Here is a 25794-nt window from a genome sequence, read left to right as displayed (position 1 = left end):
GGATCCCTCTCCCAGGATGGACAGACGTGCAATGGGTGTCGTTTAAATTCAAAATTCAAATGATACATCTGATATGTGTAATATGGGTGTAATAATAGTGTAATATGGGTGAATTAACAGTGTTATATGGGTGTAATAATAGTGTAATATGGGTGTATTAATAGTGTAATAAGGGTGTATTAATAGTGTAATATGGGTGTAATAATAGTGTAATATGGGTGTATTAATAGTGTAATATGGGTGTAATAATAGTGTAATATGGGTGTATTAATAGTGTAATATAGGTGTAATAATAGTGTAATAAAAGAGTAATATGGGTGTAATAATAGTGTAATATGGGTGTAATAATAGTGTAATATGGGTGTATTAATAGTGTAATATGGGTGTATTAATAGTGTAATATGGGTGCAATAATAGTGTAATATGGGTGTATTAAGTGTAATATGGGTGCATTAACAGTAATATGGGTGCAATATGTAGTAATATGGGTACAATATGTAGTAATATGGGTTCAATAAAAGTGTAATGTGAGTATAATAACAATTGTAACATGGGTGTACTTATGTGTAATATGGATGTAGTAACAGTGTAATTTGGGTGCGATAGTAATATGGGTAAAATAAATGGGTGCAATAAAAGTGTAATATGGGTGTAATGTAGGAAATAGCAAGCAATTAGTTTGTAATTATGGGTTAAGATGAACCACTACTTAGAATGAGGTTCTCTCTGGAGGTACTAGCTGTGGCTCGATGCCTCCTGAGGTGAAGTTGTCTCTTCCATTGTCTCCATTTATTTTCCGGCTTTTTTTTAAGCATCTGAAAAAAACATTTATGTATTATATTTTTTGCTTTCTGATTTAAATGAACTGAATAGCAATCTGAATACAGCTAGCCAGTGAAAGTGTGGTCCAACATTTTGGTTTGTCATCAAACTCACAGAGCACTATCGGCTGTGCTTTTAAAAACTGTGAGGTGGAAAGACAGATGTCATCTTAAGGAAGATATCAGGGTGTTTAAACCCTAACTGAGGCGCTGGAAAAAAATGTGGAAAGCAGGAAAACAATTGTGTCCTCCTGCTTATAATGGCATCAGATAAGAACACCACTTATTTTCTTCTACTCCAAGAGTTAGATGAAAATATGTATTTTACACTCATGTCTGTGTTTGACAGAGCTAGAACTGCAAGACTATCTAAGTTTAGCATACATTCTGGAATTAGGTGGAACCAGCCAAAACCTCAAAAACCTATACAGTATAAGCACATTTAAAAATCACCAATCAAAACTTGTCACACCCAAGACATCGCTGCTGTTTCCGAAGAAATTGTTCCTGTAATACTTATAATGTCTTGAGATAAAAAAGCCCTGGTTTTCAAAAGGGGGTAAGTAGGATAAAACCGCTAGCCTAGCTTTTAACAGCTCTTTTTTAGGAGGGAATTTGCTTGACATCTTAGGAGATACACTTATTTGCATAAGACTTCAATACTTATGCCTGTTTTTGACGGAGCTAAAACTGCAACATTAGCTTAGCTTAGCCATCCTCCTCCATCTCATTTATATTTGCCTCTTTCTCCATTAGAACATCGGAGGCTTCAGAGGTGCTGTCATCCTTCATCGTCAGCTTAGCACTTTCTTCCTTCAGATGGTGGATGAGTGACTGAGCATCCGACAGCTCCGTCCTTAAGCTACTCATTTCTTCCAGCCGTTGGCACCACAGATCAGACCATGTTGTCTTCTCTTTATTAAAGTCCTCCACCATCTCCTCCTTCTCCGTCTTGGCCTGGGTCTGAAGGTTCATTAGCTCCTTGAGGGCTTCAGAGGTGCTGTTATCCTTCTCCGTCTTGGCCTGGGCATTTTCTTCCGTCAGATGGTCGATGTGTGACTGAGCATCCGACAGCTCCGTCCTTAAGCCACTCATTTCTTCCAGCCGTTGGCAGCACAGATCAGACCATGTTGTCTTCTCTTTATTTAAGTCCTCCTCCGTCTCATTCATCTTGGCCACCATCTCCTCCTTCTCCGTCTTGGCCTGGGCACTTTCTTCCTTCAGGTGGTTGATGTGTGACTGAGCATCCGACAGATCCGTCCTTAAGCTCGCCTTCCCCTTATTAAAGTCCTCCTCCATCTCCTCCTTCTCTGTCTTGGTCTGGGTCTGAAGGTTCATTAGCTCCTTGAGGGCTTCAGAGGTGCTGTCATCCTTCATCGTCAGCTTAGCACTTTCTTCCTTCAGATGGTGGATGAGTGACTGAGCATCCGACAGCTCCGTCCTTAAGCTACTCATTTCTTCCAGCCGTTGGCAGCACAGATCAGACCATGTTGTCTTCTCTTTATTAAAGTCCTCCTCCATCTCCTCCTTCTCCGTCTTGGCCTGGGTCTGAAGGTTCATTAGCTCCTTGAGGGCTTCAGAGGTGCTGTTATCCTTCTCCGTCTTGGCCTGGGCATTTTCTTCCGTCAGATGGTCGATGTGTGACTGAGCATCCGACAGCTCCGTCCTTAAGCCACTCATTTCTTCCAGCCGTTGGCAGCACAGATCAGACCATGTTGTCTTCTCTTTATTTAAGTCCTCCTCCGTCTCATTCATCTTGGCCACCATCTCCTCCTTCTCCGTCTTGGCCTGGGCACTTTCTTCCTTCAGGTGGTTGATGTGTGACTGAGCATCCGACAGATCCGTCCTTAAGCTCGCCTTCCCCTTATTAAAGTCCTCCTCCATCTCCTCCTTCTCTGTCTTGGTCTGGGTCTGAAGGTTCATTAGCTCCTTGAGGGCTTCAGAGGTGCTGTCATCCTTCATCGTCAGCTTAGCACTTTCTTCCTTCAGATGGTGGATGAGTGACTGAGCATCCGACAGCTCCGTCCTTAAGCTACTCATTTCTTCCAGCCGTTGGCACCACAGATCAGACCATGTTGTCTTCTCTTTATTAAAGTCCTCCTCCATCTCCTCCTTCTCCGTCTTGGCCTGGGTCTGAAGGTTCATTAGCTCCTTGAGGGCTTCAGAGGTGCTGTTATCCTTCTCCGTCTTGGCCTGGGCATTTTCTTCCGTCAGATGGTCGATGTGTGACTGAGCATCCGACAGCTCCGTCCTTAAGCCACTCATTTCTTCCAGCCGTTGGCAGCACAGATCAGACCATGTTGTCTTCTCTTTATTTAAGTCCTCCTCCATCTCATTCATCTTGGCCTCCATCTCCTCCTTCTCCATCTTGGCCTGGGCACTTTCTTCCTTCAGGTGGTTGATGTGTGACTGAGCATCCGACAGATCCGTCCTTAAGCTCGCCTTCCCCTTATTAAAGTCCTCCTCCATCTCCTCCTTCTCTGTCTTGGTCTGGGTCTGAAGGTTCATTAGCTCCTTGAGGGCTTCACAGGTGCTGTCATCCTTCATCGTCAGCTTAGCACTTTCTTCCTTCAGATGGTGGATGAGTGACTGAGCATCCGACAGCTCCGTCCTTAAGCTACTCATTTCTTCCAGCCGTTGGCAGCACAGATCAGACCATGTTGTCTTCTCTTTATTAAAGTCCTCCTCCATCTCCTCCTTCTCCGTCTTGGCCTGGGTCTGAAGGTTCATTAGCTCCTTGAGGGCTTCAGAGGTGCTGTTATCCTTCTCCGTCTTGGCCTGGGCATTTTCTTCCGTCAGATGGTCGATGTGTGACTGAGCATCCGACAGCTCCGTCCTTAAGCCACTCATTTCTTCCAGCCGTTGGCAGCACAGATCAGACCATGTTGTCTTCTCTTTATTTAAGTCCTCCTCCATCTCATTCATCTTGGCCTCCATCTCCTCCTTCTCCGTCTTGGCCTGGGCACTTTCTTCCTTCAGGTGGTTGATGTGTGACTGAGCATCCGACAGATCCGTCCTTAAGCTCGCCTTCCCCTTATTAAAGTCCTCCTCCATCTCCTCCTTCTCTGTCTTGGTCTGGGTCTGAAGGTTCATTAGCTCCTTGAGGGCTTCACAGGTGCTGTCATCCTTCATCGTCAGCTTAGCACTTTCTTCCTTCAGATGGTCGATGAGTGACTGAGCATCCGACAGCTCCGTCCTTAAGCTACTCATTTCTTCCAGCCGTTGGCAGCACAGATCAGACCATGTTGTCTTCTCTTTATTAAAGTCCTCCTCCATCTCCTCCTTCTCCGTCTTGGCCTGGGTCTGAAGGTTCATTAGCTCCTTGAGGGCTTCAGAGGTGCTGTTATCCTTCTCCGTCTTGGCCTGGGCATTTTCTTCCGTCAGATGGTCGATGTGTGACTGAGCATCCGACAGCTCCGTCCTTAAGCCACTCATTTCTTCCAGCCGTTGGCAGCACAGATCAGACCATGTTGTCTTCTCTTTATTTAAGTCCTCCTCCATCTCATTCATCTTGGCCTCCATCTCCTCCTTCTCCATCTTGGCCTGGGCACTTTCTTCCTTCAGGTGGTTGATGTGTGACTGAGCATCCGACAGATCCGTCGTTAAGCTCGCCTTCCCCTTATTAAAGTCCTCCTCCATCTCATTCATCTTGGCCACCATCTCCTCCTTCTCCGTCTTGGCCTGGGTTTGAAGGCTCATTAGCTCCTTGAGGGCTTGAGAGGTGCTGACTTGCTTCAGTTTCAACTTTGCAATTTCCTCCCTCAAGGCGACTTTCTCAAGGCTCGGCTTCTTGAGCTTCTCCTCAGCGGAGTGAAGAACTTGATCCAGAGGCTGCAGCAGGGATTTAGGTGACATGGCAAAATGATCTCCATTGTTGTGACCCTGCACTATATCTCTATGTTCAGATGCAAACATTGGCGCACGCAACCAGCCAAAAAAGGGCTGAGAGCCTTGCTGTTTGGGAAAATGATATGATTATATGATCAGCAATAAATTGACATAATTTAAGCAAAGAAACATATGCACAGACTTTTAACATAATCGTATATAACATTCACTTATAATATGTTCAAGACCCTTTAACTAACAATTGATCTAGGATTCACTTCATTGTTCAGAACATGGTAGGACGAGACCAAAAGAAAAATATAATTCTATGTTGTGTCCTTTTACAGATTTATTAATTTGATCTTTAAAAGATAACGGATGGTCTACCTTACACTGAAGTATTTATATAAAATAACCTGCTTGATTTTTTTCTTTTTGGATAACAATAAGGACTTAATGAGTCAGATGGGGAGCCAAAACCAATGTCCTTTGTTTTCTTTCTGTTAATCTTAAAACCATATTATTAACTACTTTGTTAACACCATGTTAGTGCAGCTCAGGGTTGCCTGTATGTATTGGAGATATCAACACTGTTTCATCAGATTATTCAAGAAATTCTTACTTTGGTGTGTCTGTAAAACAGTCGTCCGTGTGTGTTAGTTTACTGCTAATTTCCATCTGCAGTCCTTAATAACATAAGTCTATTGATTTACAGCTAAAAAGGTTACTATAGATTACGTTTTTTCAGCAACAACAACAGTAGCAGTAGTAGTATGAATTGTAGTTGAAATATAGCAAGTGATGCATGATGTCAAAGTTTGTGGACATAGGATTAATCGTAATTTCTTCCCGATATAAAACAATACTTGGACAACTTCCTCCTTCCTTCCTTAGTTGTTACTTGATGTCACCAACATTTTCTTACCTGCAAGAGTCGCTCTCCATAGAAGGATTGGAAAATTCTTAAAGGTCTGACTGGCGTTCTGTCGGCCATCTCGGTTTTGAGATATTTATCCGTGAAAGGGTGAATATGTAGAAGAGAATATCTTTTTCAATAACCCAATGGGTTCCCAATTTTCCAGAAATCGGAGATAACAACTATGAGAGCAAGAATTTCAAGATTTGTTCCTTTAAATAAACTCAAATGTTGAAACAATTCAGCTCTCAACACAGACAGCGAGTAGACGCTTAAGGATGACTAAAAAACTAAAAATCGTTCCTCTTGTATTCGACTCTCACTTTGCACCTTGTCTGACTAAAGATATCTTAACAACTGTTGCTTCCTATGTCTCCCAGGGTTCCTATGCATTCTCAGATCAAAGCCAGGGGCCCTTTGTGACACTCTATGTTCTACAACAGGTTCTAGAATCCCTGTTATGGAATTATGCAAATGAGGGAATGCCTGTGTTCCGTTAAACACTCCAGACAGCTGATAGTGATCAAGAGTTCCAAATCACTGACTTCAAACTCTGACATTCAAAAAACTCAAAGCTAGCATTGCATTTATCGATTCATTCAAGTTCTGAAAGCAACAAGGAAATCAAGAAACTGTGATCACTACTGTGCTGTCACCAATCAGTATAGTGTCTTCACACTGTACCTTGAACATTTATATTTAATTGAATATGCTATTTCTTGCACACTTGATGTAATAATAATAATAATAGATTTATTTTGTTAGCGCTTTTACAGGTGCTCAAAGACGCTTTACAGATATAGTGAAAAGAAAAGAACAACAAATAAATATATATAGTTAAAGTTAAAGTCAAGCAATACAACAACAATCACACATTAAAAGCCAGATTGAAGAGGTGAGTTTTTTTAAGGTGGTGAGGTCAGTGCAGTCTCTGATGGGTTGTGGGAGTGAGTTCCAGAGGGAGGGGGCAGCGACGGAGAAGGCTCTGTCCCCCCAGGTCCGGTGATTGGTGCGGGTGGGGATGGATAGGAGGTTGGCTTCTGATGAGCGGAGGCAGCGGGAAGGGGTGTGGTGGTGCAGCAGGTCTGTGAGGTAGGGGCCTGATTGTTGAGGGTTTTGTAAGTAATCAGGAGGACTTTGAAGTCAATTTTTTTGACGGACGGGGAGCCAGTGGAGGTTCTGGAGGACGGGAGTGATGTGGTCTTGGGAGCGGGTGTGGGTGAGGAGGCGGGCAGCAGAGTTCTGGATATGTTGGAGTTTATTGAGGAGGTTGGATGGTATGCCGTAGAGCAGGGGTGGGCAATTATTTTTTACAAGGGGCCACTTCAGAAACTCGAGCTGTGTTGGGGGGCCGAATCAAAAATAAGTTGAACTTAATTCTGCTCAATATACCAATACTGAAAAGGTGTTTTACAGTATGTTAAAGATAAGAAATGAATCAGCTTTATACAAAAAGAAATGAGTGCTTTTGATTTTTGTTTTTCAGTTAATTTGACTTGTTCAGTGAGAAAAATCCAGTCTGTCTTGGGCTTGAACAAGTGCACGGAAATCTGGTTCAATGTCTGAGGTGGATATGCGAAGGACAGCTGAGAGGTGATCATCAGGGATAGAGGATCTGTATCTGGATTTGTTGAACTTCATCACTGAGAATGTCTGTTCACATATGTAGGTAGATCCAAAGAGGACCATCATCTTCTGAGCACGTCTCCTGATGTGTGGAAAGTTCTCCTCTTTCAGGGAAAAGTCAAACTCAGGCAGTGAGACTGACCTAAAGTGCTCTGACAGAAGTGTGTCAGACTGCAGGTCAATGAGTTCAAGCTGAACATCACTGGGTGCATCATTCACATGGCATGTAAATGGGGAAAAGATCATGTTCATTTCATTCTCAACTGTTTTGAAGTCTTTAAATCGCCTTGAAAACTCACCATGCAGTGCTTCTAACATGGATGAGTACCTCTGGAGGTGATCAGCTGATGGTGTGGCTTCCTTCAGTGTAGGCAAGTGCGTGAGAATGTTGTCCTCCATTTGGCTTGAGAGAAGCTGCAGCTTTCTCATGAAAGCCTTCACTGCACTGTACATGTCATGCACAAAAAGGCCCTTGCCTTGCAGTTTGACATTTAGTTCACTCATTAGTGCAGTCACATCTACAGCAAAACCAAGGTCTGCCTTCCAGTCTGCATCTGAAAGCTGTGGGATGTCGTTTCCTTTCTTCACACAGAAGTCTTGAATTTCTTCTCTCAGGTCCCATACTCTTTTCAGCACTTTGCCCAGGCTGAGCCACCTGACAGCTGCATGGTAGGGTATGTCACGATGTTCAGTCTCACTTTCCTCCAAAAGTGCAACAAACTGTCTGTGATTCAATGCTCTTGCCCTGATGAAGTTAACTATTTTAGTTACAACATCAACAACATGGTTAATTTTTAACACTGACTTACACAACACTTCCTGATGTATAATACAATGCAAAAATACCTATTTCTGCTCAGGGTTAATTTCTGTCACTTTATCCTGCATTCTCTTCAATAGTCCAACATTTTTCCCTGTCAGATTTGGACAACCATCCGTTGTCACGCCTGCCAGCTTGTCCCATTTCAGTCCCAACTTTTTTACACACATGCATTTACCTCCGTGAACAAATCACTCGCTGTTGTTGTCCCTTTCATTGACTGCATGGCTGCCAGCTCCTCCGTGATTTTGAAGTCTGTAGTTATCCCACGTAGGAAGATGAGTAGCTGGGCAGTGTCACGTACATCGCAGCTCTCATCCAAAGCCAAGGAAAAAAAGTCAAAGTTGACCGCTCTGTTCTGCAGCTGAAGCTCCAGATTTCCCGCGATGTCCTCAATTCTCCTCGTAACAGTGCGTCGGGAGAGCGGCACTTTCTCAAATGCCTCCTTTTTCTCCGGGCATATTAGTGTCCAACAAACACTCCTTAATGAACTCTCCCTCCGAAAACGGTTAACTTTTAAGACATAACTCGTCTTGACAGCTGCATCTCTGGATGTGGAATGTTTTGTGAAAATGTGTTGTTGGCTTTGCAGCTTAGCTAGCAAAGCATCCGACCCCTTTGCCCGCTCTTCCTCAGACAGGTTCTTGTATTTATCTGCGTGTTTGGTAGCATAGTGGCGACTCAAATTGTACTCCTTGAACACAGCGACCTGCGCACCACAAACTAAACACACAGCTTTACCTTTCACTTCTGTAAATAAATACTTAGCGGTCCATGTCTTGTTGAAAACGCGGCATTCAGTATCGATCTTTCTTTTTTTCCCCTTAGCGGACATTTCGAGGACTAGCCGGCCAGCATCACTCGTAGCTGTTCACGGCGTAAGCGTTTACGTAAATAAATTAAAAAAACAGCAGCGCCCTTTTCAAAATAAAAGCAACACAGTTAGAAAAGTATTTACGCCATGCAAGCAATACAGCTGTGTTGCTTTTATTTTGAAAAGGTTGCTGTTTTTTTTCATTATGTTATAATTTATGATCAACCTCACACGGGACGGCCAAGGCCGGCCAACGGGCCGGATGTGGCCCGCGGGCCGTAAAATGCCCACCCCTGCGCGTAGAGGATGCTATTGCAGTAGTCGAGTCGTGATGTGATGAATGCATGAATCAGGGTTTCAGCAGGAGAGTGATGGGCGGAGACGGGCAATGTTTTTGAGGTGGAAAAAGGCGGTCCTGGTGATGTGATTGATGTGGTGATTGAATTTGAGCTGACTGTTGAAGATGACTCTGAGGTTGCGGATGTGAGGGGGGGAGATAGAGTGTGGCTGTCAATGGTGAAGTTGAAATTCTGGACGGTTTTGGGACGGGATGGGCAGGGATGCAAACTTGTCACCTTTCGGCGAAATTCGCCGTTTTGAATCCAAAATAGGTCGTTTGTGTGATTCATGTAGATCTGCAATAAAAATATTTTTGGGGTATAGGGGGGGTCTGGGACCCGGAGTAATCTGCGGCCGCGAGCTGTGTGCAATCATGACACGCATGGTGTTCTTTTTTTATATAATGAAGCGCGAGCTGTGTGCTCGAGTCTTCCTGCCTGTCGGCTCTGCTCATCGATGTATAATAAGGCTCTGCCGCTCCGGGATGAGGGTCTAGCTTCAGCAGCTACATTACCTACTGGTGCGTTCGTTAATATTAACTGTGCGGTTCGGAGTCACTGTGGCACAGACTGGACCGCTGGTGAACAGCTGTTAGAACGTGCACTGAAAAGTGTTTCTGTCGCAATATTATAATCGTTGAGCTAGCTAACTAGCATACATTGTCACTATCTGCTAACGTTAGCTTTAGCCTTCGTTTTCAAATAGCTTTTTTCATAGGCTATAAACGGAGGTGGTATAAGTATATATCTTGTACTTGAGTAAAAATAGAAGCACTCAGATCTTGTACTTGAGTAAAAGTAGAAGCACTCAGATCTTGTACTAGAGTAAATGTAGAAGCACTCAGATCTTGTACTAGAGTAAAAGTAGAAGTACTCAGATCTTGTACTTGAGTAAAAGTAGAAGTACTCAGATCTTGTACTTGAGTAAAAGTAGAAGTACTCAGATCTTGTACTTGAGTAAAAGTAGAAGTACTCAGGTCTTGTACTTGAGTAAAAGTAGAAGTACCAGAGTGTAGGAATACTCTGTTACAGTAAAAGTCCTGCATTCAAAATGTTCCTCAAAAGTAGTCATTGTGCAGATTGGTCCATTTCAGAATAATATATATGATATGTTTTATAATGATTGATCATGAAAGTGTTCTCAAAGCTGGTAAAGGTGCAGCTAGTTTGAATGACTTTGTATACTGCAGGGTAGCTTGTGGATTTACTCCAGGTGGAACTAAAGTCTGATTTAACAAAAAAGTACACCATTTACCTCTGAACTGTAGTGGAGAAGAAGAACAAAGTAGCAAAACATTGAAATGCTTAAATAAAGTACAAGTATCTCAAAATTGTACCCAAGTATAGTACTTGAGTTTATGAACTTAGTTACTTTACACCACTGGCTATAAAGATAGAAAGACAGCCTTGCATGAAAATACATTTTCAAAATGCTCAACAGTGCTGCCAAAATTATAAACTGACTGCTACACAATTAAAATAAATGCTTTTATACATTTCTATTAGATGTGACTCTTTGGCGTTTCTGTTATTAACTGCTTTAGTTGTTCTGACTGCTAACATCCTGTTAATCCTCATTTTAAAGCCGATATTCCGTGGGGTCGGGGGGCTCGGATCCTTGTCACATTTTTCATACCTGATGAGTTTGCATCCCTGATGGGGGCCGATGATGATGTCTGATTTGGCACTGTTCAGTTGGAGATAGTTTGTTTGCATCCATGCTTTTATTTCTGAGAGACAGTTGGTGAGAGTGGAGTGTGTTGTGGGGGTGATGGTTTTTGTTGAGATATAAAGTTGGATGTCATCAGCGTAGCAGTGAAATTGAAGGTTGTGGCAACGAATGATTTTGCCAAGGGGGAGCATGTAGAGCAGGGGTATTCAACTAAAATTCAGCAAGGTCCAGTTAGAGAAAATCTCCCCATGTGAAGGTCCGGAACATCAAAATGTCTAACTTGCTTTATGAATTAGTGTGATATATATTGAAGTAGCCTGTAGCTGTATCAACGTCTGCATGTAATCAACATCTGACTGCCAATCAAATAAAGAAAGTACAATTCATAAACAACAATATTTATTGTCAATTAAATTGTTTGTGTGTGTCTCAAACAAGCCTAGTGACAAGCACAGAACGAGGTTTATTTAAAAAAAAAAAGTGGGGGGAGATAAACCACAGGAACAAACCGGATCCTCTCCAAGTCCCGCCCCTCAACCTTCAGAACACCTTTCTTCTATCTTATTGGCTGCGAAGGCTCGCCCCCTATTTCCGATTGGCCCAAAATTCTGCCTTTCATAAATTGCCCGAACTGTCACACGAGAGCGCAGACGCAAAGATGGCGGCTCTCAGTGTGGCTCGAAGAAGCTGCGGTCTGTTAAACGGGATTAGGACATCTTTCAGGAGTTTGACTCCCGTGAAACATGGCGCAGTCGCTGCCGCAATGCCCCAAACGAGCCTGTACCGGGACTGCCGGTGGTATTCTGTCAGCCACCTGTCCGTTAAGGAGAGGATTGACAAGAAACGGTCGGCGGCGCTGCTCGGGGGAGGTCAACAGAGAATAGACGCACAACACAAAAAGGTAAAATAAGCTAACATAGATTTGATATCCTATAAATGTTAGCCTGCTTTTAAGGAAACATGTGTGCTGCTTTTATGACTTAAAGCACTGAAACTGGTTGTTGAAGTGGTTGAGTTGCCTGGCCCGAAGGCTCAAAGTCAATGGTTGCTTCTGGGCTAAACCAACTTTCTTACGTTGCTATGGTTAACAGTTACAGTGGTTCTTCAGTAACTTTCCAATTATCCTAGTTAACAACATCTTGAACAAAGTAGCTTACTTTCCCCCTTGCAAGTTCTGTAGCAGTTTCATGTGGACAAATCCTAAATATTCCCACAGTTGTTAATGCATTAGATTCCGGTGCCATAACATTCCAGTGTCCAATGTTATCAAGACAAATTAGATATAGAACACAGTATATTGAGACATATTTCCATATCATGTCTTCAAACACCTCAAACAACATTTGGCTACTATAGCCAACTTGTTCTGTTTACACAACTAATCTATAGCACTCCTATTGCACATCATTTATTTTGTGAATATTTGTTTTCCTTTTTTACTAACTAATTTAGACAATATTGATATCTATTGAATCATTGGATTATATAGCTGCTTTGTTATTATTGATACGTTTGCATAAGTTAATATGTATTTAGTTATACAGATATATATATCTAGTTCTATAACAAAATTGACTTCGCAATAAAGCAGCATTCCTTTAAAAAAAATATATTATTATTCTTTTAAATTTTAAATGTAGTGATATAGGAATTACAAGACAAGTGCATACAAGTACAGTGTCACATATAGACAGAAGACAATAAGGAGCATTTACAAGTAAAGACAAATAACAAATGACAAAATATACATGGAGACAAAAAAAGAAAACAAACAGTGTGTGTGTGCGTTTGAGGGATTAGACAAAAAGAGAGTAATAAATGACACAATTATAATTAAAATGATACGAGTAACAATATAATAGTCATGTATCCTGGGGGGGGGGGGGGTGGGGCATGTAAATAGTAGCATGACCTTAAAGAAGTAGAAAGGGGTGGTGGCTGAAATCGGATTGAGGATTATGAATTAAATGTATCAATGAATGGGTTCCAGCTAGGGCTGTGCAATTAATCGTATTTTAATCGCAATTACGATTTTGGCCTGCCACAATTACGAAAAAAACGATTATTTTGCTTTGCTAGGTTGTGACAGTGCACTGCAACATATTTGATCAAATGTATTTGTATTTATCATATTTATATATGTTTAGTAGCTTGTTGAAGTGCGCTCCAAAATATTTGCTGATCTTGTTTATTGGTATTTATTATTTTGATATTATTTATGTATCATTTATTTTTGTATTGGCTTTTCAGTTGAATTATACGTTCAGGGTAATCAACAGTTAAAAAGATACTGTTCAAATTATTATTTGTATTTGTTTTAAAGTTCAATAAATGGACGTTTTCAAAGTCAATGAATAATCGTATTTAATAATCGTGATATCAATTATTGACCAAAATAATCGTGATTATGATTTTTGCCATAATCGCACAGCCCTAGTTCCAGCTTCACATTTGGGTGGTGTCATGGTGTGTATTGTCAAAGCATGCTACTGTAGTGCATTGTGCTTCTGGGTAAATGTGTTGTTTGGCGTTCTGTGTTGCAGGGTAAGCTAACAGCCAGGGAGCGAGTGGAGCTTCTGCTGGACCCCGAGTCCTTCGTGGAGTCGGACATGTTCGTGGAGCATCGCTGCTCTGACTTCGGCATGGAGCAGGATAGGAACAAGGTAACAGCTCACACAAAGAACACAAATCATCAGCATCATGTTTTATCCACTGGAAATTAGACAATACCTTCTCCTCTGGGGTTTAATATACATATTTGTCTTTATCTCTGTCATAGTTCGCGGGTGACAGCGTGGTGACGGGCCATGGCAGGATCAACGGCAGGCTGGTTTATGTATTCAGTCAGGTACAATGTTTAACTATACTGCAATTATCATACACTGTTGCAAACATGTAAGCTTTGTTTCACCTTTTTTAATATTCTTTCCATCTTTCTGTTTCTCTCAGGACTTCACAGTGTTTGGTGGCAGTTTGTCTGGAGCCCATGCACAGAAGATTTGTAAGGTAAACAAAAATTCAGTGTGTGAACCAAACACTCAATAAATAGAAATCAGCCTCTTCAACATGTCTATACCCTCAGTAAACATTCACTTCAACAAAGGGAATTGCTATATGTCTGTGGGTTTATCTGGGGTTTTCTCTGTTTGCTCTCAGACCTTTTATAAATCTTTTTTTTTCGCTGAACAACGTTTTTAAATGTTCTGTGCTCAGATAATGGACCAGGCCATGATGGTTGGAGCGCCGGTCATCGGGTTGAACGACTCTGGAGGAGCTCGGATCCAGGAAGGAGTGGAGTCTCTGGCTGGATATGCAGATATTTTCCTGGTATGGTTATTTTTTGAAAGAGCCTTTGCATCAGACTGCTCATTGACTTAAATCATGATATTAAAAAAAATCATACTTATAATACGTTACGATACGATAATACTTCATTGGTCAGATCAAGTCTGAAATTTGACTTGCATCACAGCAGCTCCATGTGTCACAGGGGGAGGCTGTGGCTCAGTGGGATTGCGCGCTGAATTTAGTGCGCTGAACTTTGAATCACGGGGTAGCAAGTTCGAGTCCCACTGCAGTCAGCATGTCGTTGTGTCCCTGGGCAAGACACTTCACCTCAAATTGCTCCTGTGGGGATTGTCCACAGTACTGAATGTATGTAAGTCACTTTGGATAAAAGCGTCTAACAAGTAACATGTAATGTAATGTAACATCAACATGGACACAATACATGAAAAACAAACATTTAACATAACAACACGATCAGTGAGAGAAAACCTGCTCAAAGAGCCTTCAGCGTGCATTTGATCTGGATTCAGCTCTGTGTTTACTGAGAGGATTGACTGGAGCACAAAGGATGCTTCAGTCTGACTTTATTGAATCTCCCATTAGATGGTAGCAGTTCATATTCTCTGTTCAGAGCATGCTTTGGGTCCCAGATGATGTTGTTGGACAGCCTCACGAGGTTATTATGGTATGCCGAGTCAGAAAGTCTCTGACAGGGTTGACCAACAATCTTTGAGCACATTTTTAACAGGTGGAGCAGTTTTGATTTGAAAGCGGTTGGCAAACACTTGTACCAGGTAGTATTGCAGTAATGCTTCAAGATCTCTGTATAATGCTGAATGTAATACTTTTACAAATCAGTATTCAATTAGTTAGCTATGTTTCTTTTTATTTAGTCTTAGTCCGGGGTCAAATGTCCTTGTTCTTGTTTTTAGTAGTTTTATTAAATCCACACAGCTGGAGGTAAAGGGTTTTTGGGCACTATGAATGAACAATTGAAACACATTTTTTTTCTTTTCCAGAGGAATGTGATGGCTTCAGGAGTCGTGCCTCAGATCTCTCTCATCATGGGGCCCTGTGCCGGAGGAGCCGTCTACTCCCCCGCCCTCACAGACTTCACCTTCATGGTTAAGGTAGGCAGCTAAAACACATATCCATTTATATACAAAAATATAACAATCCATTGATCATCATGTTATTGTTTAAAATGTTTCAGTGCTATTAAAGTGTCAGCATTCTTCAAAACATTTACATTTTTGAATTTAAATCTTTATTGTCACATTATACATGACAATAACACGCTGGTTACAACAACATTACAATCATGTAACAAGAGGCCAGCAAGGAAATACAAATAAGATAAAAGGCTAGGGATATGTCTTCATGCTATTCTAGTCTTGAAGTTACATGTATGTATTAGCTATTGTTCCAGTCAAATGTCTTTGTTTTGAGTCTTAAAGAGTCCATTTTTCCCACTTTCTGTTGAGTTGTGTTGCAATCTCAATTTTATAAGTCAGTTTTTCCATCAAAAAGATTTCTTGCACAATTGTTACCCATTGGTTTTTCGTTGGTGGTGCTTCCTTACCCCAATGCCTAGTGATAGCTTCCTTACCCCAATGCCTAGTGATAGCTTCCTTACCCCAATGCCTAGTGATAGCTTCCTTAACCCAATGCCTAGTGATAGCTTCCTTATCCCAATGCCTAGTGATAGCTTTCTTACCCCAATGCCTAGTGATAGCTTCCTTACCCCAATGCCTAGTGATAGCTTCCTTACCCCAATGCCTAGTGATAGCTTCCTTATCCCAATGCCTAGTGATAGCTTTCTTACCCCAATGCCTAGTGATAGCTTCCTTATCCCAATGCCTAGTGATAGCTTCCTTACCCCAATGCCTAGTGATAGCTTCCTTATCCCAATGCCTAGTGATAGCTTTCTTACCCCAATGCCTAGTGATAGCTTCCTTATCCCAATGCCTAGTGATAGCTTCCTTACCCCAATGCCTAGTGATAGCTTCCTTACCCCAATGCCTAGTGATAGCTTCCTTACCCCAATGCCTAGTGATAGCTTTCTTACCCCAATGCCTAGTGATAGCTTTCTTACCCCAATGCCTAGTGATAGCTTCCTTACCCCAATGCCTAGTGATAGCTTTCTTACCCCAATGCCTAGTGATAGCTTCCTTAACCCAATGCCTAGTGATAGCTTCCTTAACCCAATGCCTAGTGATAGCTTCCTTAACCCAATGCCTAGTGATAGCTTTCTTAACCCAATGCCTAGTGATAGCTTCCTTACCCCAATGCCTAGTGATAGCTTTCTTACCCCAATGCCTAGTGATAGCTTTCTTACCCCAATGCCTAGTGATAGCTTTCTTAACCCAATGCCTAGTGATAGCTTCCTTAACCCAATGCCTAGTGATAGCTTCCTTAACCCAATGCCTAGTGATAGCTTTCTTACCCCAATGCCTAGTGATAGCTTTCTACCCCAATGCCTAGTGATAGCTTTCTTACCCCAATGCCTAGTGATAGCTTCCTTAACCCAATGCCTAGTGATAGCTTCCTTAACCCAATGCCTAGTGATAGCTTCCTTAACCCAATGCCTAGTGATAGCTTCCTTAACCCAATGCCTAGTGATAGCTTTCTTACCCCAATGCCTAGTGATAGCTTTCTTACCCCAATGCCTAGTGATAGCTTTCTTACCCCAATGCCTAGTGATAGCTTCCTTAACCCAATGCCTAGTGATAGCTTCCTTAACCCAATGCCTAGTGATAGCTTCCTTAACTCAATGCCTAGTGATAGCTTTCTTAACCCAATGCCTAGTGATAGCTTTCTTACCCCAATGCCTAGTGATAGCTTTCTTACCCCAATGCCTAGTGATAGCTTCCTTACCCCAATGCCTAGTGATAGCTTCCTTAACCCAATGCCTAGTGATAGCTTCCTTACCCCAATGCCTAGTGATAGCTTCCTTACCCCAATGCCTAGTGATAGCTTCCTTAACCCAATGCCTAGTGATAGCTTCCTTAACCCAATGCCTAGTGATAGCTTTCTTAACCCAATGCCTAGTGATAGCTTCCTTACCCCAATGCCTAGTGATAGCTTTCTTACCCCAATGCCTAGTGATAGCTTTCTTACCCCAATGCCTAGTGATAGCTTTCTTAACCCAATGCCTAGTGATAGCTTTCTTAACCCAATGCCTAGTGATAGCTTTCTTACCCCAATGCCTAGTGATAGCTTTCTTAACCCAATGCCTAGTGATAGCTTTCTTAACCCAATGCCTAGTGATAGCTTCCTTACCCCAATGCCTAGTGATAGCTTTCTTGCTGGATATTAGCAGAATTTTGATCAAATATCCGTCACTTGCAATCATTTCCTCAGTGAATTTACATACATAGAGTAGCATTCTTCTAATTTTAGTTAATTGTGGACACAAAAGTTACAGTTTAAGGCGATAAGATAAGATGGTACTGATCCCAATTTGGGAAATGTTTTGTGTTGCAGCAGCATAAAAGACATGGAAATAAACAAGAAAAGAAAATAGAAAATATACATGTTGAATTTGACAAGATATTATATATACAAATATATATACATAAATATATGACATATGGAATATTAATATTGAATACAATAAATGATGCAGTATCTAAGATGTTCTCCTCACTTTCCTCATTGTGTGTGTGTGTGTGTGTGTGTGTGTGTGTGTAGGACACATCATACCTGTTCATCACTGGACCTGATGTTGTGAAATCTGTCACCAATGAAGACGTGACCCAAGAGGAGCTCGGCGGAGCCAAAACTCATACCACCGTCTCCGGTTAGCTTCTGATGTCTCTGTGTCACACACTAATGGCGCATTTCCACTACACGGCCTCGCTCGGCCTCGCTCGGTATGGCTAGGCCTCGTTAGGACTGGCTCACTTTATGGCGCATTTCCATTACAGTTTAGGAACTGGGGTAGTATCTATAGTAACGCAGTGTAGGCGGAGCCGTGACGTGATCTTCAATGAGAACCCCAGAAAAACAACACAGCCGTTAGCTGTTAGCACTCAGAGCTCACAGCTCCTCATATATGTTCAGAAACTAGACAAAAGTTAAACAAGTACAAACCACAGACTGCCTGTGTCATGGTGAATACAGTCGCTGCTTTATTTATGTCTGTATAGGCCGTTGTTGTGAGTGTGGACGGTCGGAGCATATACTGCGTTAGCTTAGCCGATCTCCATTTAGAAAACAAGCATTTTAAAAGGTTTTTCCCCTGCCGTCTGTCTGCAGACTTGTCAAAGCATTAATTCATGGTTTTTACTAACCGGTATCAGTATGTTGTTACTTCGGCATCATTTTGAAACGTGTATTACAATTAAATCACGGTCAAATATGTCCATCTTGTTGTAGTTTTAGCCCCCTTGCCAGCGATGCTCTCTCTAGTTTAGCATACTCAGCCCGACTCAGCCTCGTTGTCTCTGGCCCTAGACCCACGATTTTATGAGGCCAGAAAAACTGTGAATTAGGACCCGCCGGCCGGTACTAGGCCAAGTGGAAACGCAACCAAAGACGGGCCGCTGACGTCACAGCCCTCTTAAACCGTGCTCCGCGCTATAGTGGAAACGCGCCATTAGTCAACTTTATTGTCAATCTTTCAGTTTGTGTGTACAGACAGAGAGATCGAAATACCGTTTCCCACAATGCCGAATATAAAAACAAATGTATATAAAAATATATGCAAATGTGTATATAAATACACAGAATCAAAGACACATTTTTACATCTGCACACATTAAGACCTAAATAAAAACACAACAATCAATATATACAAAATAACAGTCACTTCAATATTATGAGAATGTACATTATTGCAAGATTGTCCATAGCAGCGTAAAAAGTGTCTGGTGCTTATTTCAACCTAGTTCGAAATAATGTGTTCAAAGTCTGAACAAAAATGTCATGTGTTGTTTTTAGGAGTGGCTCACCGGGCTTTTGAGGATGACGTTGAAGCGTTGCTCAACATGCGAGAGTTCTTCAACTTCCTGCCGCTCAGCAATCAGGACCCCGCCCCCATCAGGGAGTGCCACGACAGCAGGTAGCCAAATCAGCTGACCTTCAATTACAAGGAGAAAAAAAGAAATGATCATTAATAGGAAATATATGTTTGTTTTGTCCATTTCAGCAACCGTCTTGTACATTCGTTGGACACCATCGTCCCGTTTGAGACGACTAAAGCCTACGACATGTTGGACATCATTCATGCAGTACGTGCACACTCTGAAATATGAAACCACTTCTCATTCAAATTCCTCGGGTAGTAAAAGCTTCCTTTCTTCTTGCATCTCTTCAGATCGTGGATGAGAGCGACTTCTTTGAGATCATGCCTAACTACGCCAAAAACATCGTGGTGGGATTCGCCCGCATGAACGGACGCACTGTAGGCATTGTGGGTAACCAGCCCAAAGTAGCTTCTGGTAAGTAAAATAATTGACGGACCAACAATAAGAGGGCTAATAGGATGGGGGGGAAATATTCTTGCTATTCAGTCCTAATGTCCGTCTCCTTCATCAGGCTGTCTGGACATCAACTCCTCAGTGAAGGGAGCGCGCTTTGTACGCTTCTGTGACGCTTTCAATATTCCCATCATCACCTTTGTGGATGTGCCGGGCTTCCTGCCAGGTACTCTTTGAAAATGTACTGTACAATGCATGGAGTAATCCAGTAATTGGCCATACATACAGTTTACATCTTAATCTGGTTAGGAATGTACCAAGGATTTTGTTGTGAGTCTCTCTGCTGCTGTGAATTATACAAGAGAATGCTTTTGTCTACAAGGTGAGTCTTGGTCACAGATAATATCTGCCTGCACAAAAGCAGAAAGAGATTTAGCTGCCAGCTCAGTAGAGAGTAATCACAAGATCATTGATAAAGTAAAGGTAAATACACACTACAGTTTTGATAAGGGATAAAGTCAGGGATCTATCTCATAATATTGCCTAACCAGGCTATAATGTCAACTATACACACAAGACAAAAACGGGGTTACCTCACATGTGCGCAGACATTGTTATTGCATTGAAATCGAGCTACTGTCACATCTGACCATTTCCTCTTATGCTTATTATGTAATAACTGCTGTGCCGGGGCTCCACAGGAACCGCTCAGGAGTACGGAGGCATCATCCGACACGGAGCCAAGCTGCTGTACGCCTTCGCAGAGGCCACCGTCCCCAAAATCACCATCATCACCAGAAAGGTGCGTGAACAACATGAAAAGAGAAAAGCTCTTAAGTTAAAGGTTTGCTAAAGAAGCATTTGTCGCTCTTTGCCTGAGCAGTGCTGATGAATAAAACTAATCCGCTGACCAACATGGAGAATAAGAGCGACTATGAAACTTTGCTGAAACCTGATGTTTGAATGCTGAGTGAGCCCTACTGACTTTATTGTAACACTTCCTGCAGGTGCTTAACACTACATTATACATCTAAGCATTGTAATAACTTCAAGGCATGAATGTCACACATTTGTTTGTGTGAGTTTGAGAATACACCTGGCAAATCAGATGTGAAACCCTGGGGCTAGGGAATGAGTGTTGTAAAAAATAACCAAACATGTGTGTGTTCTTTTTAAATGGGTGATTTGAGGTCAGTCCGAGTAAATCAGGCACACTGTTGAGTTTTAAGATGTGTGTGTGTCCGTGTGTGTCCGTGTGTCCGTGTCCCAGGCTTACGGAGGAGCGTATGACGTGATGAGCTCCAAACACTTGAGAGGAGACATGAACTACGCCTGGCCCACAGCTGAGGTGGCTGTCATGGGCGCCAAGGTACGAACAGTCACTGTTTCCGTTCTTTCAATCGTCCCTTTGTTCGATTCGACCGTGTGCATGATGGTCTCTTTCTTTCTTTCTCAGGGTGCTGTTCAGATTATCTTCAGAGGAAAGGAGAACCAGGCGGAGGCAGAGGCTGAATACGTGGAGAAGTTCGCCAACCCTTTCCCAGCTGCTGTCAGAGGTAACCTTTTACGGCTTTATAGCGATGCAAAATCTCTCACCCATCATCCCTGATTGTGCTTAGACTCCACACACAAATATAAAGCATACACACCTGGTACTGACCTTGAACTGAAATGGTTTGTTTCAGGTTTTGTGGATGACATAATCGAACCGGCAACAACTCGCAAGAAGATCTGCAGAGATCTGGAGGTGCTGGCCAGCAAGAAGCAGATCAACCCCTGGAAGAAACACGCTAACATTCCTCTGTGATCCAACACAAACTGTCTCCACATTAACTCTCTGAAGGCTCGCTGTGGGAGTTTACTGATACTGACTTCACATCTGAATGAACTGCACTAGTTCCCGTGGTTAGGACTTGGGTAGCCTGTCATTCACCACTCCACTGAAGCAGCACTTAAATATACACTACCTGATTCTGTTAGTGCGTGGTAGCATCCCAATCAAATCAGATTATGTTTTGAACTAGGGCAATATGTCGATATCAGGACATCAGACTAAATATCATTCTAGATTTTGGATATTGTAATATGGCATTAGTAGTGTCATTTTCAAGTTTTTGGGGGAAATATTGGTGCTCTGTCAACAAAATCAGCAGGTGTATCTTTACAACTTTACCCTTGATATGGAAACCCTAACTCATTTCCAGTACCTGACCAGGATAAAAGTGGTTATACACATTCAAGATACTTGTATGTCAGTAGTGACCACATTGGACACAACTCACATTCAAGATACTTGTATGTCAGTAGTGACCACATTGGACACTACTGTTGGTTTGATTTGACATGTTTGAGAACAAGATTTGATCTAAAAGGAGTAGATTATGTGTCACTGATAGAAGCTGAACGGACACGAGCAACTAAACTGTCACATGATCGTAGAGTGGAAATGCAAACATGCTGCAGTCTATTCATGACAATAGTGTTGCTCATGTTCTGTATTTAGTTGTTGAAGTTTGTGGTGTGAACCGTAGTGTTTTTAGACACTCCCTGTGTTTAGGTCATCCTCACAACCTGGAACTGTGCCTTTCTCCTCTGACAGCCTCTGCCATTTGTAAAATAAATCATGGACTCAATATCATGTTTCTGTTTTTGTTCACTTCAACCAATGCAAGGATTTGTATCTGCAGAAATTACAAGAGTGTATAAGTATAATATTGGTTTTTGAGAGTGTAAGTGAAATTCACAAAGAGCAGAAATGTTAAAACAACGAATTGGAAGTAAGAGTTTGGGAAATGCACTGAAAGGTGGGGTAGGTACAGAAACACTGTTATATTCCATGGAATGCTCTTAACATCCCGATAGCAATGAATATATTAAATGCTTTGACAATAAATACATTAAAAAATGTCATCTGTGGAAGCCGTGGCGCTGTAAAAAGCACGACCAATCATCTGAGCCGGCCCGGCTAAAGTAACTGGATGGCCTACCTGCCTGTCAGCCTTCCATCTGTGCACAAACTTATCTCGTGCCCTCATTGGCCATGTGTGTGCTGGAGGAGGGGCTCTGTAAGGCAGTCTGAAGGAAGGGGCAGATTTTTTCCGGTTGTGTACTTTCAAATTCTAGCGCACTCGAGCTGGTTTCTCCATTCTTACCTACCCTACCTTTAAGATTTTTTTGCAGAGATATCTAGCTTGATGAAAAGATGTCGTGCTTGTGTCTGTTAAGAGATGTTCTACAGTGAGCGAGAAACAAATCAGGTTAAACAAATCCTTTAATGCTTTCATTGCAGTTGTTAAATCCTTGGAGCTAAAGGAAAAGTGAGGTTTGACATCTTAAAATGAAAAGCTATTCTATGACAACTTAACATGTTGTATTATACAGTTTATTTGTACAATATTTTTGACTCGAGGTTCACTTACTTTCCCTGGAGCTTTGGACTGTATCACACCGTCTTCATCAGGAGATCAGTTCTGCCAACTTTAGTTCAGACATCATGGATGAGAAGAGCACAGAAAACCACGGAGACCCAATCCAAAACCACTCCTTCGACCCTACCCCTCCGTGGCGGAGTGAACTCCGTCTGTAGCCACACTCGCAGCTCAACGAGGCTCCCTCCTGTCAGATGGAGGGAGTAAATACAGCGGCAAGCTTTGGGACAAACTCCCCTCTCTCCGGCAGAAACAGGAAATGCCGTAACTGTATGTAACAACGGTTTCAAATCAGCATCTCTTAGACAAAAAATGTAAATTAATAACTCAAATAAAACTCCAAACATCTTTCATTGTGTTACTTTTTTGTAAAGCTCTTTTAGTTTTAAACCTGATGTTTATAAGCTTCTTAGTTTTTGCAACAGTCTGTAAATATACACAACTTTATAATAAAATGCACACATTTACCTTTTTCTAGACTAAACACAGGTATGATCCTAAGTTAAAAAAATATGAGGTTATCATGAGGTTGTTAACATCGCAATTTATCAGTGGATGTTTGCTGGAACTACTTGTTAACAGCGCGTTTCCTGACGGACACACACAGCGTTGAGCCCGGTCAGGTAGAGACCGGTCTCAAATCAGCACCGATGCAGACTCGCTGTTTGAGGGCTTGATAGCCCACTCCCCCTCCACACTGCTCCACACTCGTTGGTTTGGAACAGCACTTAATGAGGCGGACCCTCCGCGCGAACGCGCAAACGGAGGGGTAGGGTGTAGGGGGCGGTTTGGGATTGGGCCTGAATATCTAGTTTGAGGGCAAGAGACTTGAGTTCAGATTGTTTTGTGAAATGTAACTGTATCCAGGGTGAAAATGAGGTGCTACACAGTAATGGGTCAACGTTGGCAAAGTTTTTGAACTCTGGGCTGGGCTGTGAAACAAAAGGCACACTCAAACACTTGTCCATAAATCGAATACAGATTTTATTTTATTAAAAAGAATTTAGGTTCACAGAAAAAAAAAAAACAGGCGTTTAGAGCATTTAAGGGCAACTGATGTCAACTGCACTGCAGGAAAGATCCAATTGTCTCTGATATTTACAGGAGGACTGCCAAGCCAGCCAGGGGGAGGTGGATGATTGATTAACCGACGGAGCGTGAACAACGATATGGCTGGAAACATTCAAAACACATTCAAACAAATCTGTCAGAGTAACAACAAATCATCTTGGATCAGATAACACTGAGGCAGGCGTCGAAATGTAACCTGCAAAATGAACAAAATGAACAAAATGAACAAATAGTCTGCTGTAATACTGAACTGTGAAACGACTACAATCAGACCATACAGCGCTTAAAAAGATCCCACAGCAACACTCTGAGCTTGATAACCGTTAGATATGAGACACAGGTGTAGGGGAAGGGGCTGGAATATACCGTAAGTATGTAGGCCACAATTTGGCAACAAACAAGATACATATTTGAGAAAAAGCTGTACAAACATCCGACAAAAACAAAGACACACTTGATTTAAAACTTTAGTACTAAAGCTACAGAATTCAAAATATGTTTATTTTCTTTTATTTTTTAAACTTCAAAAAACTTATCCGAGATCTGAGAGGGGGGGGAGGGTGGCTTCTCCTTCAAACGACAACACTCTCTTTTGCTTTGACGTCACGCAACTACTCAACCATCACCACCTCACGCACGCACACACACACGCACACACAGACACACACACACACACCAGCACCACCACACACGAGGACTGTGATGGCGAACAGAGAGCGGAGAGGGGTTGTTGGGTGGTAATAAGAGCACAGATATAGAACACTTAGTATTGATATCCTCTCTATGTCAGATTCTACCAGACGGATTCGAAGTGCGACACCAAAATAAGGGGGGAGAGTGGGGGGGGGGGGCTGCTCTGAACCAACAACTGTACATCTGTGTAACAGGGAACCGTAAAAACTGCAAGTGCTCGTCGGCCATCCGAGCTACCGCTAACAAGAGCTAAACCAACAGGCTGGAAAAGGAGGAAGAGGAGGAAGATTTAGAGAGAAGACGAAGCTCTTGAATAATCCGGACTCGGTTCTGGATCCTCCGGCCTGTGAGAACAGAGCCGATCCTCGCTTCACTTTCCAGGTGAGATCCGGCTGATTCCACGTCCATCAGCAGATCCACCTGACAAACAATCCTTCCATCCCGTCTTACAGAAAGAGAAAAGTGTTTCAACAATGTTGTTTCCTATTCTTAAGAGTTTGATTGGCAGGTTTTCTGGGTGAGACGGCCCAGACCCTCCCTTCTGTTGACTCCTGATGTGGATCCTGAGCTCAGGATCTTTGCCTCTTCCTGGATCAGAACATGGGCATGCTGAAACCCTAAAAACATGGAGAGAGGGAGAGAGAGAGTGTCAGACGATCTTAAACGGAAAAGGTCTCAGAAGGTCTGCTTTTCTTTTATACCACTAGAGGACGCTAGAGTTGAAAAGTTCACATTCTACACATTGTGTCTTTAAAACAGAATCAAATCACTGACGGTATGAAACTTATTTTAGATGACTGATTAGCACATTGGGCTGAAACTAACAATTGTTTTCACTAATCTTAAAGGGGACCTATCATGCAAAATGCACTTTTGTACGTCTTGTATACATGAATATGTGTCCCCGGTGTTCCAGGGAACTCACCAAGTGTCAGAAAACACAACCCTCTCTATTTTCCTCCATACCCAAATCTCTAAAAAAGGGGCTGCAACAGATCTGATAAAAGCTGATCCAGATTTGAACACTGTCCTGACGTCAGGACGGTGGCGCTACGG

General features: G+C 42.2%; 2 protein-coding genes across 5 annotated transcripts in view; one reads left to right on the top strand and one right to left on the bottom strand.

The window, feature by feature from the left end:
- Positions 1-11453: 11453 nt before the first annotated feature.
- On the top strand, positions 11454-22179 carry pccb (propionyl-CoA carboxylase subunit beta). Its single transcript, XM_034144429.1, has 15 exons — positions 11454-11736; positions 13379-13498; positions 13615-13683; positions 13785-13841; positions 14049-14162; positions 15143-15253; positions 17817-17925; positions 19068-19188; positions 19276-19357; positions 19444-19567; positions 19665-19772; positions 20248-20348; positions 20817-20915; positions 21003-21102; positions 21232-22179. Exons 1-15 carry the CDS (start codon positions 11494-11496, stop codon positions 21351-21353), a joined length of 1680 nt encoding a protein of 559 aa, XP_034000320.1. The 5' UTR covers positions 11454-11493; the 3' UTR covers positions 21354-22179.
- Positions 22180-23934: 1755 nt separating this feature from the next.
- stag1a (stromal antigen 1a) overlaps positions 23935-25794 on the bottom strand; it is a 74479-nt gene continuing 72619 nt past the window's right edge. For 2 of the 4 annotated variants that reach the window (XM_034144435.1, XM_034144437.1), the window contains exon 32: positions 23935-25355. In XM_034144435.1, the coding sequence (XP_034000326.1) occupies positions 25332-25355 (24 nt within the window). In that variant the 3' untranslated portion in view covers positions 23935-25331. The remainder of the gene's footprint in view (positions 25356-25794) is intronic. The other 2 variants (XM_034144436.1, XM_034144438.1) reach the window with 1 other exon arrangement.

Source organism: Trematomus bernacchii, unplaced genomic scaffold (genome assembly GCF_902827165.1).
Source record: "Trematomus bernacchii unplaced genomic scaffold, fTreBer1.1, whole genome shotgun sequence".
NCBI lineage: Eukaryota > Metazoa > Chordata > Actinopteri > Perciformes > Nototheniidae > Trematomus > Trematomus bernacchii.
Note: the sequence above shows the minus strand (reverse complement) of the source record. Positions and strands in the feature narration are given on the sequence as shown.

Coding starts and splice junctions, on each gene's coding strand:
- pccb (XM_034144429.1), top strand. CDS start 11,494: ATGGCGGCTCTCAGTGTGGCTCGAAGAAGCTGCGGTCTGTTAAACGGG. Junction 15,254..17,816: donor ACTTCACCTTCATGGTTAAG/GTAGGCAGCTAA, acceptor GTGTGTGTGTAG/GACACATCATACCTGTTCAT. Junction 20,349..20,816: donor TCACCATCATCACCAGAAAG/GTGCGTGAACAA, acceptor TCCGTGTCCCAG/GCTTACGGAGGAGCGTATGA.